This window comes from Scardinius erythrophthalmus (assembly GCF_964197995.2).
Source record: "Scardinius erythrophthalmus genome assembly, chromosome: 22".
In the NCBI taxonomy this organism is placed as follows: domain Eukaryota; kingdom Metazoa; phylum Chordata; class Actinopteri; order Cypriniformes; family Leuciscidae; genus Scardinius; species Scardinius erythrophthalmus.
Genome location: NC_138242.1, coordinates 6,924,727 through 6,942,860, shown reverse-complemented (window position 1 = coordinate 6,942,860; position 18,134 = coordinate 6,924,727). Strand labels below are relative to the sequence as shown.

Sequence of the window (18,134 nt, the reverse complement as noted above, 5' to 3'; positions counted from 1 at the left end):
GTTCGCCATTCTCCGACACTATGGTATTCCAGCAAAGATCGTTGATGCAATTCGGGTGTTGTACAATGACTCGAAAAGCCAAGTATTCCTGCAAGGCCAGTGCTCCGAGCCATTCAAAATCACAACAGGTGTACTTCAAGGTGATGTCTTAGCACCATTTCTATTCATCATAGTCATCGACTACGTCTCAAAACTATCAGCTAATGAATTTGGATATCTTACACACAAAGGCAAGGAAACAGACGGAAGTTACAGAACTATACGCGCATCAACTCGCGTGCTAAGCAACAACGTGAATGACCTAGCTTTTGCTGACGACATCGCCCTACTTAAGGGAAACGCAGAGCAACAACAAAAACAAGTCACCTCACTTAAAATACAAGCACGCCAAGTAGGCCTAGAGATAAATATCAACAAAACCGAGCAAATGCACCTGAACATACAGAAAGACGCAACTCCTGCTCCCGCACTCAAGATAGATGACCAAGAGGTAGCCATCGTAAATGACTTCAAATACCTAGGCGCCTACGTAGGATCAACAAACAAAGATGTCAATGTTCGAATCGGTCTAGCTTTAGCTTGCATCTCCATCTTGCTTTATGGCTGCGAAACATGGATCCTCACTAAACATCTAGCGAATCGACTCGATGCATATGCAACAATCTGTTACCGCATTATGCTTGGTATAGACCAGAAGAACGATCATATCACAAATGAACATTTATACGAGACGGTTCAACAGGTGCCAATAAGCACAACTATATGCGATCACCAGCTTAAGTTCACAGGCCACTGCATTCGCATGGCAGAAGACGAACCGGTCAAATATTTCATCTTATATGAGTCACAGATCAAACCAACAAATAGGCGCGGGGCACCACGAACATCGTACCGCGAACAAATATCACGCCACATCACCGACAAAAGTATGATCACTCTCAGCGAAAAGGAAATCAGCGAGTTTGCAATGAACCGGAAACAATGGAACTGTCTTTTTGTCGCGCCTAGGCAAAAGAAACTGAAAGGAGGGAAACCTCTCGTCGACCTCTAGCCCAGCTCGACTGATGATGATGATGATGATGATGATGTTCCACAAAATTACAATTACAAATCAAACTTAATTATTTGTTCTGTGACTAGAGCTTTTAATATTCATTGCTGGGGGAAAACATCCTTTTAATGTAATCTGTACAAGTAGTTCAAACTAATATAATTTATAATGCAATCATATCTGTCATTGTTAAACACTTCACTTAAAATATGTATATGAATATCTTTGAATTTTTATTGAATTGCAATTCTGCTTCCTTTAATTCAAATTCGAATTGTAATTCTAGATCCTGTTTTTGACATCAATTCAAATTCAATTCAAATTCAAGAATTGAACTGGAATTAAGGACTCATTCTTAATTCAATTCTGAATTGTGCACAAGCCTGATGTAACAAGGTATGATGTTATGGGAAGAAGGAGGCGGGAACCGGCGAACAATCAATAAACATTTAATAAAAAATACACAAATACAAAAATGAAAGTAAAAGCCAGCAGCCCCTCACGGACGACTGCTGGTAACACAAACAGAAACAAAACATGAACTAAAAATCAGGCCTGTCCTCTCTCGCTCGTCACTGTCGTCGCTCCTCCTTTATGCCTCCGCTCCTCCGTGAGAGATGCGAGACCAGTGCGTCTCACAGGTGTGGCTCATCATAATCACGCCACCGGCCTCGCGCCGTCCTCCCACGGCCCTCGACCTCGTCCTGCTCGCCACATACCCCCATCGCCCATCGCAGGCCGGGGGGTACTCCCGAGGCTGCACCTACTCCCCCCCCCCCCCCCGGGGGGACCGATCACGGCATGAGGAGCGACAGAGACGAGAGAGGGGATAGAGAAAAAAAAAAAAAAAAAAACCTTGATCCGGTTCCCACAACGCGCTGCCATCCAGCCCGCCACCCGCTGGGCGATCTTCTCCGCGGTGCCTGGCGGTGACGCTGGATAGACCTCGGTGGACGGCACGACACTCCTCCGCCGCCTGGTGGACGGCGACGGCTCCTCCGGGTTCAGGCAGTCGGCAGGAGTCCCCCGTTCCCTGCTCCTCCCCGTCATGGCGGATGGCAGCAGGCTCCGGCCCACGGCGAACGGCGACGACTCCTCCGCTCCCTACCGGACGGCAGCCGCCCCTCCAGCACCCAGGCGGCCAGCAGCGAGCTCGACCGTCCCCCCGGCAACTCACTCCAGCGCACCGCCTCGAGCGTCCATGGCGACGGAAACTGCCCGCCATGCTCAATGGCACCGCGGATTCCCAACAGCGGCAAGGGCTCTTTGACAGCGCGTTCCTCCTCCTTCCCGGGTTTCGGCACCAATGTAACAAGGTATGATGTTATGGGAAGAAGGAGGCGGGAACCGGCGAACAATCAATAAACATTTAATAAAAAATACACAAATACAAAAATGAAAGTAAAAGCCAGCAGCCCCTCACGGACGACTGCTGGCAACACAAACAGAAACAAAACATGAACTAAAAATCAGGCCTGTCCTCTCTCGCTCTTCACTGTCGTCGCTCCTCCTTTATGCTTCCGCTCCTCCGTGAGAGATCCGAGACCGGTGCGTCTCGCAGGTGTAGCTCATCACTGATCACGCCACCGGCCTCGCGCCCCTCCCATGGCCCTCGACCTCGTCCTGCTCGCCACACCTGACAATGTCAAAATGAGTAATCACATGTAACAATTTAATATTTCAGATATCAGAGATCAATTCCACAATCAATTCAAATATCTAGAACATGGTTATACATTGGTTACACCAAGTAATAGAGAGACCAGCTATTCCATTCATGTCCAGCAAAGAAGAGCCCAGAGAGCCGGAGCACAACTTCCTTTATCCTCCTGACCAGGTGACATGGGGGATGGGGGAGACCACCCTCAAATGGCTTAACCAGTTTTCTCTAAACTTCCATATACCTTATTACCTTTTATTTTATCTATCCGGATATGAGATATCTGTACCACTCACTTTGATACATTTCAAATGACACCAAAAACATAACAGTCAATGATAAACATTCACATTAAACCATGTTCTTGTATGAGTTCTTAGTAGTTTGTGAGAGGAAGTCAGGCCGTGTGGGGGAGGTCGAATGTTAATTAGCCATCAGGGCCCTTATGCCTCATGCAGGCCTCAACCAGTATTTTTCTTACAACTGCATAAAACATGAACATGTATTTGCATAAGTACAGTTAACATCGTTTCTTTGGGCGTGTGGAAAACTGGCATGAAAAATAAAATAAAAGCCTTGCTCAAAGCTCATCACACTTTGCTAGAAATTGTTATACTAATATTTTGGTGTGGTTAAATGAAACTGGCAAGGCAGGCGTGAGTGGGTCGTCTGATTAGGGGTAAGGATTTCCCTGTGGGAAGAAATGCTAATCTGGACATGCAGCATCCTATTTCCTTCAGGGCTGTGTGCAGTCAGCCACCGAAACAGACAACAGCTGCCAGATGCGTAAATGGATAATATTAGCAAGCAAAACGTTATTCAATTGAACACAAATTACTTTTCACAATCACTATGATCCATGTGGCACAGAGCCTAACACAAACCATTTAAATGACCAATAAACAACAAACACAATTATTCTTAAAGGAAAAAACCCATATGCTGGTCAACTTTTCTTAGAAGAAAGAGATATTTTGGGGAAAAAAAAAAACTTATACAGTTTTTTGTCATTGATGTATGACCACCAGAATCCCTTGTGAAAAATGTATTGAATAGTACTTAAAGGGATAGTTCACCCATAAATGATACCATGATTTACTCACCCTCAATCCATCCGAGGTGTATATGACATTCTTCTTTCAGACAAACACAATTGGAGTTATATTTAAAAAAATATCCTGGCTCTTCCAAACTTTATAATATTAGTGAATGGGGGGTGAGATTCTGAAGCCCCAAACAAATGCTTCCATCCATCATATAAGTAATCCATAAGTCTCCTGGGGGTTAATAAAGGTCTTCTGAAGCGAAGTGATGGGTTTTTGTAATAAAAATATCCATATTAAAAAGCTTCCGGCAGACGGCCGTATGCAGCGATTTGCAGCGGAAGAGTAACTCTGACCCGACGAATGACGCAATGACGAACACGGAAGCACAGAGGATAGAGCAAAACAAAACACCGGTCACAAATTATAAGTCTAAAATTAGAAATTTCAATATAAGAGAAGAGGAGCTTGAGTTTGGTGCACAGCTCTATTTGTTTAAACCGTGAGAGGCGTCCAAGCTTACGATACTCCGATATCCTACGCCATACATCGCGTCACGGGGTTACTCTTGTGGCGCAAGTCGACTTGTGTGGTTTGCGTAGGCCGTCTGCCGGAAGCTAGTTATTATAGCTAATAAAGTTATACATATGGATATTTTTCATACACAAACCCATCACTTCACTTCAGAAGGCCTTTATTAACCCCCTGGAGACTTATGGATTACTTTTATGATGGAGGGGTGCATTTTTTTGGGCTTCAAAATCTCGCCCCCCATTCACTCCCATTATAAAGCTTGGAAGAGCCAGGATATTTTTATATATAACTCCGATTGCGTTCGTAAAATGGCTTGAGGATGAGTAAATCATGGGATAATTTTCATTTTTGGGTGAACTATCCCTTTAAATGTGCACTTTGTATTAATGTCAAATTTAACGGGGGTAGGCCTACATTTTAAATCATTATTTATCTTTTGTCATGCTTTAAAGTACACTCATTTTGATGTCTTGACTAAGTTACAAAAGCACATGTATAGTAATTTTAACTGTAGTTTGTTTTTCGATATTACCTTTAAAGTTATTATGATTTGTGCTAAATTGCAAGTGCATCATTACAAATGTGTAATTATATTTACGTGTATATTTAAATACATGACATACAAGTTTTAATAGAAATTAGATGAATGTTTATACACCGCTCTACAGTAATTTGAAAGTGATTGCAGTACCAGTTTTGGCCACAATCTTACATACGTTTCCTTTAAAACTTCTCAGCAGAATATGGCTGTAATATTTTTTTTTCTTTAACAGTTTTACTGTTTTAGAAAGGGATCGTGGATCATAAGTTTTGCTTAATTGGCCTTTCAAATCAAGCATTGGTAGTTACCAAATATTGTACCCTGCATCTGGTGGTGGTGCATTAAAATCCATCTCTTCTTGTCTTCATAGGCCTAATGACTTCAAGATTTAAGCAGCCAGGAAACACCTAAAAGCAGCTCCCCCAACCCCCCATTCCCCATTCCATGCATTAATGAAGATTTTAATGCCGTCGTTTAGAATAAGCCAAGTTCATTGTTCCGCAGTCTCCTGCAATAAAAGCTTAAATGAAGCGTGCTTACTGGGGCTAAGCATTCGTTCAGAGTAATTGGTGGCGTCTTTGAGAGCGCTTTGAACCAGCTGACCTGAACACTCAGTCCTTGTTAAGAGAGGCCAGCGAAAGGGAAGTGAGCAATGCACCTTCAATGAGTTTACATCATGACCGTGAAACTGCTTGATTCTGAAACATTTGCATTTTTATTAAAAGAAAATGCAGATGATGTGAAATTTCGTCGATTCGTGAACTGGATGATAGAAAAGAAGAAAATTTGCCTTATAATCTTGACTTTTATGAAATGACTTTTATGCCCCAGTGGTTGATTTTTATTAAAACTATCAGGTTTCAGCTTTTTTCTTTTGGTTATATGAAGTTCACATAAAGATTTGGAAGGTTTTTACCATGCTTTCATAATTTATTTCAAATGCCTTGTATTTTATTGTATAACCCTTGTTCTAGACAAAGACTCTTCATCTTAAATAATGAAAAATCATCATAAATAATTATATTCATAAAACTATAATATTGTGAACAGAGCGTTTGTTTTGGTTCTCACTGTTTCCCCTGCCTTGTTTGTTGTCATTCATCACTCAGTTCAGGTGTGTGTGTGTGTGTGTGTGTAATCATCCTTGTTTGCCTGTGTATTTAAGTTCCCTTCTTTCTGTTCATCACTGTCGGGTCTCGTCAATGTTTGGATGTGTGATAAGATATTCTCTGTATTTGGATTTACCTGTGGATTTATTAAAGACTGCCTTATTACCTTCATCTTCGTGTTCATGTGTGTTCTAGCAACACACTCCGTGAAATACATGAGCATAAACATAAACATATTATTTTGATTTATAGATAAGTTCTGGATTGGTGTCATTTTCAACACAACCAACAATTTTGCCCTAAATATTTTTTTTAGAAGTTATTGTACTTGGTTACCAAGGGGACAACAGTGCCAGCCCTTGTGAAAAATAAGTGCACTTAATTGTTTTGAATGTTCACTTGTAGTGTTCTTCAAATTTTTTAAGTATATAGCCTAATGTTAATTAAACAAAATACCACTTAAGTGTACTTATAGAGAGTGCATTTTGAATCAGTCTTTTAACACACTTAAGTACACTCTTTAAAAAATGGACTTTGTAATTAAATCAAATTAAAAGTTTTACTTTAAAGTACATTTTATATCATGTTGTTTAAAAAAAATGTGTCATGATTAAAATAATTACACCTATTTAATGTGTGGACTAACAAACTAAAGCACATTTAAAGTACTTATTTTAAATTAACTACATGCAATTTAGACAATTTAAACAAATGTGTAATGATGTATCTTTAAAAAAGTATCTTTAAATACAGGCCAATTAAATAGAAATTACATTGAAGTATATTTTATTGTTTATTATATTTTAGTATATTTCAAAGACAATAGAAGTATGAAACAAAATAAAGATGTCCTACTTAAAGGGATAGTTCACCCAAAAATGAAAATTCTGTCATCACTGAATCACCCTCATCCTTGTTCCAAACCTGTATTAATTTCTTTCTTCCGCTGAACACAAAATAAGATATTTTGAAGAATATGGGTAACCAAAAAGTTGGTAAATAGTAAAAATACAATGGAAGTCAATGGGGCCCATCAACCGTTTGGTTACCGGCATTCTTTAAAATATCTTCTTTTGTGTTCAGCAGAAGAAAGAAATGAATACAGGTTTGGAACAACATGAGGGTGAGTAAATGATATAAAAAGCACTCTAAATGCTTGATAGATCATGATAGATAGATCAAATATTTCGTGTGCACATTTTTAATACAATATATGTACACCCACATAAAAATGTCAGGGAAAAATCATTTGTATTCATGTGCCACTAGGTGGAAGCACATGCAAACATTTTCCCTCGTCGGTATTGTAGAAGGATTTGTTTTGGTTGGCATTTTAAAACCTTGTTGCTGTAATTATGTCCCGTCGATCATGAACTTTCATCACAGTGGAACCATCTGCATACAAGCATATTCTTACTACTTCCATTCCAAATGTATTATTATTAATAATTATTTTATTTATTTATTTATTTATTTATTTATTTTTACTGAAGGGACATTTATTGTGGAGTAGGGCTATTAACATTATATGTTCCTGTTATTCTTGTGTGTAATTTCAAGCCATAATATTTGTCTAAATATGCTTTTAAGATTAAGTGGGTTTAACGGCGTTATACAGGGACAAAATATGCTTGTTGCTTGTAAAATCATTAATAATTCAGTGCCGGTTCTTCTCCTTTTCCTCTGTTCCAGCAGATGATTGTGTGTTTTTGGGAATGAGTCCAGATCAGCCACTGGGCTCTCCAGGCTTTGGCCCACAGTCGTCCTTAAGGAATATGGCCACATGCTTTTACAGACATAATTTGCTATAATGGATTTCAGGCACGGCTCAAAAGTGACACTCTGTTGGGCGATTTACCAAAAGAAGCTCTCGTTTCTTCACAATCCGCAACACATGGAAGCCAGAGATCACCCCAATGACATGAAGCCTCTTTTATTTCATTATAAAACGGAAGTTGCGATCGTCTTTTCTTCTCTATTAGCCTTTCTAAGTGAAACTTCTCGAACAATTAAAAAATGTAGGCTGAGACTTGATTTGTGTCTACTGGGAATTGATTGGATGGTGTTTGTTTGAGTGACAACATGTGAGTGACAGGTTGTCCCGCCCTCACGACAGTAAACACGTCATTAGAGAAGAGATGTCGCTGCAGGAGGAACATGAAGTTATTTTGATTAAAGAATACGAGGGTACGTGAATTAAATAAATAAATAATGATGTGCACGGATAAATCGTTTATAATAAATACTTCAATGTTCCATAAAAAAAGAAAACAATTAATTCATGGTGACTTTAATGTCATCCATATCCCTCAAACGCATCCATAAGATGCTTTCTTTCTTTCTTTCTTTCTTTCTTTCTTTCTTTCTTTCTTTCTTTCTTTCTTTCTTTCTTTCTTTCTTTCTTTCTTTCTTTCTTTCTTTCTTTCTTTCTTTCTTTCTTTCTTTCTTTCAATACATTAATAAATTAATTTGATCCTTAATTAATCTTCTCCATGGTTAAATATGTATAATATGTAGACTAGAGCAAAGCAATATTCACCCATCATGGAAAACGAGGACAGTAAGGGGAGGAGGGAGCGGGCGCCATGACAACGCCCTCAAACCAATAACGTAAAGCGATGAAGGACGTCGTAAATACTGACGGTTCGATGTTGGAAAGAGTCGGTCGCTGTGGAACGTTGTTAGTGCTGGAGATCAGCAGCAGTGTGTGTGGAGACCGCGCTCGATCAAACTCTAGCTCTCAGAAGACTGGGAAAAGAAAAAGAGTCCTGCTCCAGAAGTCTTGTGAAGTCGAGTGATTCATATAAGAGATTGAGAATTAGAGGCTTGACCACTGTTTATGTCTCTCGCTAGGTTGCTAACTGGCTGATCCCCTAATCGAAAGAACATCTGAGTTTGTCTGATGTGAGTATGTGAGCCTCTGAGCGTCTGGATACAATGTTTTTCGTGTGTCTTTTATCGGAGCGTTTCACGCGCTACAGAGTAATAGCAGCGCGAGCGCTCCATCCTGAACAATGATTCAGAGTAACCGATCCAGAGACTCACTCCAGCAGGACTGACTGAAGAAACTCTCTCTCAGGTTTGTTTCCTGCTTTTTTTCTTCACTGTCCTGTTGAAAACGTCTATTGTCCAGTCAGCTTGGAAGTTTCTTAGTTGTAGTGAATTGAATTAAAACAAACTCTTGTTTCTGGACACAATCTTCATTTTCTGTCTTCAAGTCATGGAAAACCACTGAAATTTCTTCATTTGTGATTTAGTATTTCTGCAGTGAAAACATGTCGACTAGAAGAGTGTCATCTAAATAAAAACATTCTAATGCAAATAATCATTTTGTTCACACTGCAAAAAATATATAAATAATTGTTGAGTTTAACTTAAAGTGAGTAACCTGGTTGCCTTACAATTTTGAGTTCATTGAAATTAAAAATTTGATTAATATAAAGGAGATTGGTTAAATCAACAGAAGCTCAAAATATATATTTAATCTGAACCACATTAATTATCTAAGTTGATTTGACAAAAGAAGAAGTTGTGATAAATCACGAAAATAATTTTTTACAGTGCATTAATCACAAACACCTGGAAAGTCATAGAAATACATTGGTTAAAAAGATTTGGGAGGCCACATAGCAAAAATCAAATTTCTCTTTGTTTTTTTTTTTTGCAAAGAAAGAAAAGATGTTTCATAAAAAATAATAAATGTGTGAGAGGTTTATGTAAAACTTAGAGTCAAATCTAATTTAAAAGACAAGTTATAACACAGACAAACTGTTGTATCATGTCTTGCTCTCATCTTGTATTCTGAAACAGCACAGCTCAGGAGATCATGAAGTAGGTTTCAGATTTCTTGGCACTGATCTGACACTTGAAATAACATGTTCGGATTCAGCTGCTGACCTCAGAGCAGTCTGAAAGATATCTGGATTATAATGTAATTTACTAAGCATTGACACCCATACACTTATCGATTAAGCCAAGACTTTTCAAATGAGTGGGTACATGTTGTGTGTATCCTATTAATCGGGCATATAAAGATTTTAAGTTAAATGTATGAAGGTGTCTTAGGTGCTGTATCGTGTCATAGGTGTGTTGTATCAGGTCTTAATTTCTTTTAAGTTTTAACACTGTTTTTAATTGTCTTTTTTACTTCACTAGTTAGTTTTAAATGATCCTGCAGTCTGACAAATTAACAGTAGTCTTGGAAATAATATTAATAAACAAGGCTGTCAAACAAAATGTTTAATATGAAGACCTTGTTGCATGCCATGTTTTTAAAGCATCTGTCTGAGAAGTCCTACTGTCAGGAAACAGAGTGTGAGAAAGCCACACCTGTATGATAAATCACAGCTCACAACATCAAACTCACCATCAAGTGGAGACATTTTATTGTCAGCCTTATTTTTAACAACATGCATCTGGCGTAATCCCCAATAGTATGAGAAACAAGACATCAAGACTTTATAAATGGGAGTTTTCATGCACCCTCTTAATGAAGTAAAGACATCAAGTTGGTGGCTGACAGAAAAAAAGATCTGGTCGCGTAGTAATTGCGAACACAAGGCGATCATTGTATCCGATTAAACTGTAGCCTAGCATTTTTTCGATTGTCTCTACTGCACACTCATTTGCCTAAAGAACTTGCTTACTTTGGGATTAGTGTTATTTCCCTTGTAGTTGCTTTAGAATATCTAGAACGAAAGCCTTTAGAGAAACTCGAGGTGTAACCACATCATTGAGTTGAAGATTCATATGTCAATTTTGAATGAGAATGTGGTTAATCATTAATTTAGAGTGGTTTTTATTTGTTAGTGTGTGAAATAAAATTTGTTTCCATTAATCTTTGTCTGTGCGGATTGCTGGATTGAGGCGGCTCAGTTGTGGATGACTGTTTTTGTGATCAAACATTATTGACTCCTGCTGTCGATAACCTTGGCAACTGCAGTTCTTCACGCCTGTGGCTCAGCATGTGCAAAGCTAATGACAAGGCCATTGTGAAATGCTTAATGTAATGGGAATAAAGTTAACAAAATGAATTCAGTACAGTCTCAAACTTGGACTCAAAGTGTTATGGATTAATGCCTGGCTAAAAAAAAAAATGTTTTCATACTGTTCAGCATTTTAGCAATATTCAACATATATCTCCATTTATCTGAATTATTGAAAAAAAGTTAATATTTGTTTCCCGTTCAGTCAGAAGAACTATCATTTTAGTTAAACAGCCATTGTTGCCATTCATACAGTTGGCATGTAATGAGAAATTTCTAAATGCATGTTATTGATCTTACTGTTAACAATTCATCCATACACCTACAATAATAATATTAATAATAATGATGATGATGATAATTTATTATCTTGATCTTTTGGTGAAACAACATATTTCTCTCTGGTGATGTATGCCATACTTTTCCTATCATTTAGTCAATTTGCGACTAATGTATGTATATATAGTCTACTCATTTCACAATAAACAGCAATTAAGTTTTGTGAATCAGTCACTTTTGAAGGATTCACTGAAATGAACTGGTTAATGGACTTACCAAATCTAGCATTTTTGCTATTGAAATTTAAATCAGTGACATTTTAAATCTGTTTTACCCGTCTTAAAACATCTGTTTAAACACCAACTTATTGCTTGTCTCGACCAAAAAAAAAAAAAAAACGCTAGTCGCTAGTCTTTAAGGAAAACTTGCTCAACATGAAATGGCATTCGCTATCAGTTTTGCAAAATCTTATATTTATCTGAGAATGAAACTCAATGTTAACTCGATAAAAAGTATATTATGACTTGATGTTATCCACTTGGAATTAATTGGAATGTGAAAAAAGGGCGTTCTGTACCAGAATGGGATCCAGTTGATCGAAGAATTAGGGGTTTAAAAAGTAAGAGGCTTTAGGGATGTCAGCCAAAAAAGCTTTATAGGGCGGAGCCTCATTATGATTCTAAAGGGAAGCATTCATTTTATTTAGAATAATATGCACTGATCCATAATTCACAATATAACCAGGAATGTGATTTTAAAAAGTAGAGTCAATTTTGATTTTACACTGACTTCAAGGGGTAATTAAATATATTCATCACTAGATTCACAATGTAGCATATATCAGGAGCAAAATCCAGTGCTGACTTATTATCTGTTCTTCACACTCTTCGTTCTTCCTCGAAGCCAGCTTGTTTATAACTGTTCTAAGATACTGTTCAACCCTTTGTTTTGGCACACTCCGAGCTGCTTTTTGGTGTAAAGCGGTGTTCAGTGGCCCTCAGGGCTGGGCTTCCTATACTTTCCTTCTCCGCCTGAGCGGTGGACAAGAGGGAGTAGATACTTTATGGGTAATGGAGTGGTAATTCAAAACAGAGGCCTGTGGGCAGGACGAGGTTTGTTGGAAACAAACAATTCATCAGTGAAGTTAGAGTGAATGTGTCTGTTTGTGAATTGGCTGACTGTTGTTTCCCAAACTGTTGTTGTCTTGTATACCTCCAAAGCCCCATTTAGTATGGCGCAAATACACTTTAATTAACACCAAACCAGACACGAGAAAATAATTTAGCATTGGCATTAATTGAACAACGAGTTGCATACATTTACCTCAGAGTGTCGTTAGGATATTCACACAAAGTTATGTAGTTTTTGTTGTGTTGCCAATGTAAATTGACATTTGTAGCTCATTTTACTTAAGTAATTTGACTGATTTCTGTGAGAAACAGGCTAATCCATGAGGAAAATAAAATAAAATAGGGCTTAGCTGTAGGGCATAATTTTATCCACCGAGAATTGATTGGATTGTGAAAAATGGAATTTGGAATTTTATATACATGTGGAATAATATTCTGCAGCGATTAAAGAGTTAGTTTACCCAAAAATGAAAATAATGTCATTAATGACTCACCCTCATGTAGTTCCAAGCCCGTAAGACCTTTTAGAATACTTTTCTCGCCGCTTGATAAACTTAAGATTGAGCCACTGATGTCACATGGACTACTTTGATGATGTCTGTATTGCCTTTCTGGACATGGACAGTATGCCGTCCATTGACTTTCAATGGAGGAACAGAAAGCTCTCGGACTAAATCTAAAATATCTTAAACTGTGTTCCGAAGATGAACGGGGGTCTTACGGGCTTGGAACGACATGAGGGTGAGTCATTAATGACATAATTTTCATTTTTGGGTGAACTAATCCTTTAAGGAATGACATACTTTATGCCTTACCTACAAAAAGTGATAATTGTGATTTCATTTATTTTAAATTATTATTTTTTTTTCTTCTGTTTTATGGGTTTAACAAAGCAAGGTAAATCTCCCCTTGGAACTATAGAAGAACCCCCTGGGGAACATGTACCCACGGTTTGGGATTATTCTTATGTGTTAGTGTGTTAAAGGCTTTTAGTGGCCTTTAACACTTTAAATATGCAAAGTTAATCATTTACCTGATTGACACAACCCACTTTGAAGGTTTGTAAGACTGTTTGAGAAAAGTAAAATCTAATCCTGCTGTCTTTTTCGGTTTGCGTGAGTCTTGATCTGAATCATATCCCCACAGGCTTATCCTACTGAAGTCTGAAATGAGCACTATAAATGTCAAAGAGAAAGAATCAGCAGGAACCTTTGCAAAATGCGTTTGCTTTCCCCACCAAACCTTTCAACATGTCATTCATTTAAAAGAGGCCCCTGCTTCTTGAAATATTATGATTGAGTTTCCATGACACTGGGTGGACATGGACCTGACTGCTGGAGCGAGAACTCCTTAATCTGGTGCGGTGTGAGGCAGGCAGCCCGTGCAGTAAAGCTTGTTTGCTTTCGCTCTGCCAATCTGTACTCAAACCAACGGCAGTGCATCACATAGAGCATGGCTTTCCTTGACTGCCTCATTTTTCCTGAAGAGAAATGCATACAGTTTATCTTTGTCTCTGCTCAGTGAGTGAAAAACCGGGGATGTCATTCTGTTAAATGGCACGTAGAGATCATATCATGTTCAGTTGTTTTATGAACATTCAGTAAATCTAGTCCTCTGTAATAGGCAGTATGCATGTTCTTCTTATCAAGATCTGTGTTAGCCTCTTCCTTTCACTGCATTCCAAATTACTTACTTCCCAGGTGTCCACCCCTTAATTGCTACTATTTACGTAACCAGTCTAAATAAATCTTTGCCTTCAGTTATGATTTGTCCTCATCATAGCCTGCAGTTATATCCATCCAATGTTCATGCCCATGGAACATTAAAATATACCATGTCACATGTCCAAAACACAAGAGCATTTGCAGCATGGCTGTGATGCAGTAAAGCCTATTGGCTTCAATATGTCCCTCTCAGCACAGGAAAGAAAACTGTGCTTTTCAAATAATTTCATGGGATCTTTAAGTGTAATGGTGGAGAAAACCAAAAAGAAGAAAAACAAAACACATTTTGTTCCATAAAAATGAAGCATATTTGTAGGACTGTTTCACATTGGCAGTAAATGTTTCAGTACATGTTTTGCATTGCATTACTTCAACTTTTCTAATGAGATTTGCAAATAAATGAGATTAAATTGTAAACATCCAGGCAGTAAAAATTTGCTGAGAAAATGTTCTTAATTGTCAGAAGTCAAAATGCCAATCCTAATGGTACAAAACAATGCAAATTATAATTTGTTTTTCATTTTTAATTTGGAATATTATTAGAACATGGTTTAGTGAGATTTGCCCTTAAACACTACTGTCTGATAAGGGTGTTTCAGGACTGATATGAGTTATAATTTCTGGTGTAGATTACCCCCCCCCCCAGCAACTCCGATCTCACTAGGTCAATTAAAATGCACAGAAATTTGTCAACATGCTCACTAATCACACTGACTCGTCTACTAATGAGCAGAGCTCTCGAAAGCCATCACTTTTAATAGGCATGGTGTAATGAGCTTTAATTGAAAATTGTCCATTTGCATGGTAAGCGGCCATATAAAGAATTTGGTGCTAAGGGTGGAAACTACACTTGGGTGGTAATGTAATAGCCTGTTTTAACATAGTATAAAAGTGACTGAGTATTAGCATAGCACTACTTGCAGGTGTCCACCTCATTTGTCTGATTTGCATGTCAGTTGATGTGCTTCATCAGTATCAGTGGCACCCCTGTGTTAGACACATTCTCATGGTGCTCTGTACAGCAGTGTTTCACCTCCCCACATTACCTTGGTGACACAAGGCTTTTTCAAAGAGAAATCTTCAAAGAGAGATTAAAACTTACCAGGGCAACTCTGATCAAAGGTTAAACTATGCTCAGCATGACTCTTCTGGTGATACACAGAGGAGCGCATCTTTTTTGAAAGTAGAAAGTCTGTCTCACTTGTTTTTTATCAATTGCAAATCAATCACAGAGCATTTGCTTTTATTGTTGACGAGCAGTATTACAAACTGTTTCTTTAGCATACTTTGTTTCAAAGAGGCCATATCTTTGTTTTTAATGTTTGCTCACTTTTTAAAACACTGATTTTATCCTCCGTTTCTTTTTTTCTTTTTTTGCGTTATTTTTATCCGTAGTTGTTAGGAGTTATTCTGAGGGAAATATGAGCCAGCACAGTCTGGTACAGAGTGTCTCGCCGTTTATTGGTCTGGCAGAAATCCATCTCGTTACAGTTCGGAAAGCAATGTATTCGCTCAAATGACTTGAACATTTCCAATTTGTTAAACATTTTGAAACAACACACAATCTTGGTTTTGCTTAGAGGTTTATACTCTTGGAAAGGAGAAATTTCAGGTTTGGAAAAATGGATAGTAGCTGTTCAAATAGTGTAAAGTTGTTCTTAATAGGAAATTGGCCTGCAACTTAATGTAATATGTTTGATCTTTCTGTGTGCTTTTTTGCAGGCAAGCTTTTATGTGCATTGGCACAGTGTGCTCCAGAGCAATGGCTATGAGAATGTCTTAACCCAGCGAGCACTTGTAAGGGGGGACTCTGCTTGTTCCTCCCCCTATGGCAACTCCAGGTGATGAGTCAGCACCAGTGATGGGGATCCATTGAGTCCTGTCCCTGACACTATTCATTGCCCTTTCCCCCTTTACCCTTTACCCCCGCCCTGCCTGGCTAGTGCACGAACATGCTGCGCTTCCTCCCTCTCAAGCTTGGTCGTCTGTACCGGTGTCTGAAGCTTCTCTTTGTCGTGGGGCTGTTTGTCATCTTGCTGATGAACACGCACAACCTCTTCGCCTCATTCCAAAAGAACGAACTCACTGACCGAAGGTTCATCAACCTCAACAAGTGCCCAGCCTGCTTTGGCACCAGTTGGTGTCGCAAGTTCATGAATGGACAAATATCTTTCGAGACTTGGGGTCGCCTTCGCTTCCTGGATGTCTTCAATGTGAAAAACGTTTTCTTCGCCCAGTACGGGGAGCCTCGCGAGGGTACGCGGAGGATTGTACTCAAGCGGTTGGGTTCCAACCAAGAACTTACCGATATTGACCAGAAGATTTGCAAGCGGGCAACAGGACGGCCTCGTTGCGATCTCATCCAGGCCATGTACAAGACTGAGTTTGCCCGACTTAATGGAGACGTCAGACTCCTAACTCCAGACGTCGTGGAAGGCTGGTCAGACCTTGTTCATTGTCCATCCCAAAGACTTCTGGACAGAATAGTAAGGAGGTATGCTGAGACAAAGGACTCTGGAAGCTTCCTTCTCAAGAACCTTAAAGACACAGAACGGATGCAGTTGTTGATGACCTTGGCTTTCAATCCGGAGCCCCTAGTTCTTCAGGTAGGTTTTTTTTTTTTTTTCATGCTGTCTACTAACCCATCTCTCTCTGACAGACTCCCTAGGCCTGTAATATATCGTCTGTGTTCTAAAAGCCAGATCATAACGTATGCTCTTGAATTGCCCTTGATAATTCTGCCAGCGGAATGGAACCTGTCAGTTTGGTGGGCTGCAAATAGGCTAAAAAATGCCGCTGTAAATTGTAGGGTGTGCTACTTTCCCTGCCTCTCTGTTTCCATTCCTGGCTGCATCTTATTTTGTAAGCCACAATTCTCGAGTTTGAAGTCCTGCCCCTGTAATCTTGAAGGACCTCAATTGGGAAGTGTTTAATTACAGCCTTGTAGTCCAAAGCTGATGGATTTGTCTTGCCTTGATGCATATTTTGAACAATTTTAATTATTTAAAAACTGCAAACTGTTAATGGTCATTTCAAATTTGTTTCTAAAACTTTGCTTATCACCATAAGAGCTCGAAGATATCACAAAATCTGCCTTGCAGAGTAGTCTGATTTTCCTATTAGCACAGTTAAAAGGTATTTCGCTATGTACTATTTGGCCTTTATATCAGTGTTTTCTCTCCTGATATTTTATGCAACTTCCCATTTTGACATGATAATAAGGGCCACTATCTGACCACTTTCCAATACTGATTTACAATTTGACGATCAATTTCAATTTTAGTTGTCATTGACCACAGGTGGTAAATGCTCAGAACGACAAAGTAACACAAGCACTATGAAGACATTCAGTTTCTTGCTGACCTCTAATCTTTCACAAGGACCTGGCACCCTCTGGCATTTGTTAGACAAAGGGGAGATCATCCCAATCTATAAAATCTGATTAGTTGTGTGTGTGTGTGTGGTCCCTGTCATTCAGCATCCTCCACATTTGTCTATCTGTTTGTTTCTCACTCTCTGTTGCTTTTTCTGCAGCACCCCTCTTTCTGATATCTATATAATTCCATCAATGTCTTAATGTCATTACATATCAGTTCAAAGCACCCTTGGATTTATAATCCAATCCTAAGGTCCCCTTCCAGGACATCTCCTTCCGTCTATCTGTGATTGGGCACATAATTATTCTGTTTGAGCTGTTCCTGCATGTTTTTCAATACTCATAAATAGTTCATTCTATGCTGAACTTGTGAACTGTTGGCATGGGGAATCCTTTCCCCCTGGAAGTACTGGATAACCTGAACTCTCCAAGCACCAAAGAAGCTTCCGGGAGACCCTGAAGGGTGGCTTATTGCCTTTAGCTGTTCCTTAAACAAGAAACACCTAAATGTTTCAGGAATAGAAGGAAATGAGTGGTTGTGCACCAGCTCATAAAGAATTAATGGCAACTATGCAGAGTGTATACCAAGCCGTAAAATATGCTTGTGTTTTATAAGGCTGGAGTTTCTCTGTTGTTTCAAGTAGAAGCTTCTTTCTTTACAGAGCAACAAATATAAATGCAACATTTAAAAACATATTCAGC

The 18,134-nt window shown here is 38.8% G+C and overlaps 1 protein-coding gene across 9 annotated transcripts in view; it reads left to right on the top strand.

Moving 5' to 3' along the window:
- Window positions 1–8,574: 8,574 nt before the first annotated feature.
- Window positions 8,575–18,134, top strand: part of dipk2ab (divergent protein kinase domain 2Ab) — a 52,901-nt gene continuing 43,341 nt past the window's right edge. For 3 of the 9 annotated variants that reach the window (XM_081353076.1, XM_081353083.1, XM_081353084.1), the window contains exons 1-2: window positions 8,578–8,842; window positions 15,779–16,662. In XM_081353076.1, the coding sequence (XP_081209202.1) occupies window positions 16,009–16,662 (654 nt within the window). In that variant the 5' untranslated portion in view covers window positions 8,578–8,842; window positions 15,779–16,008. Of the gene's footprint in view, window positions 9,018–15,778; window positions 16,663–18,134 lie in introns of all 9 variants that reach the window. The other 6 variants (XM_081353079.1, XM_081353081.1, XM_081353078.1 and 3 more) reach the window with 5 other exon arrangements.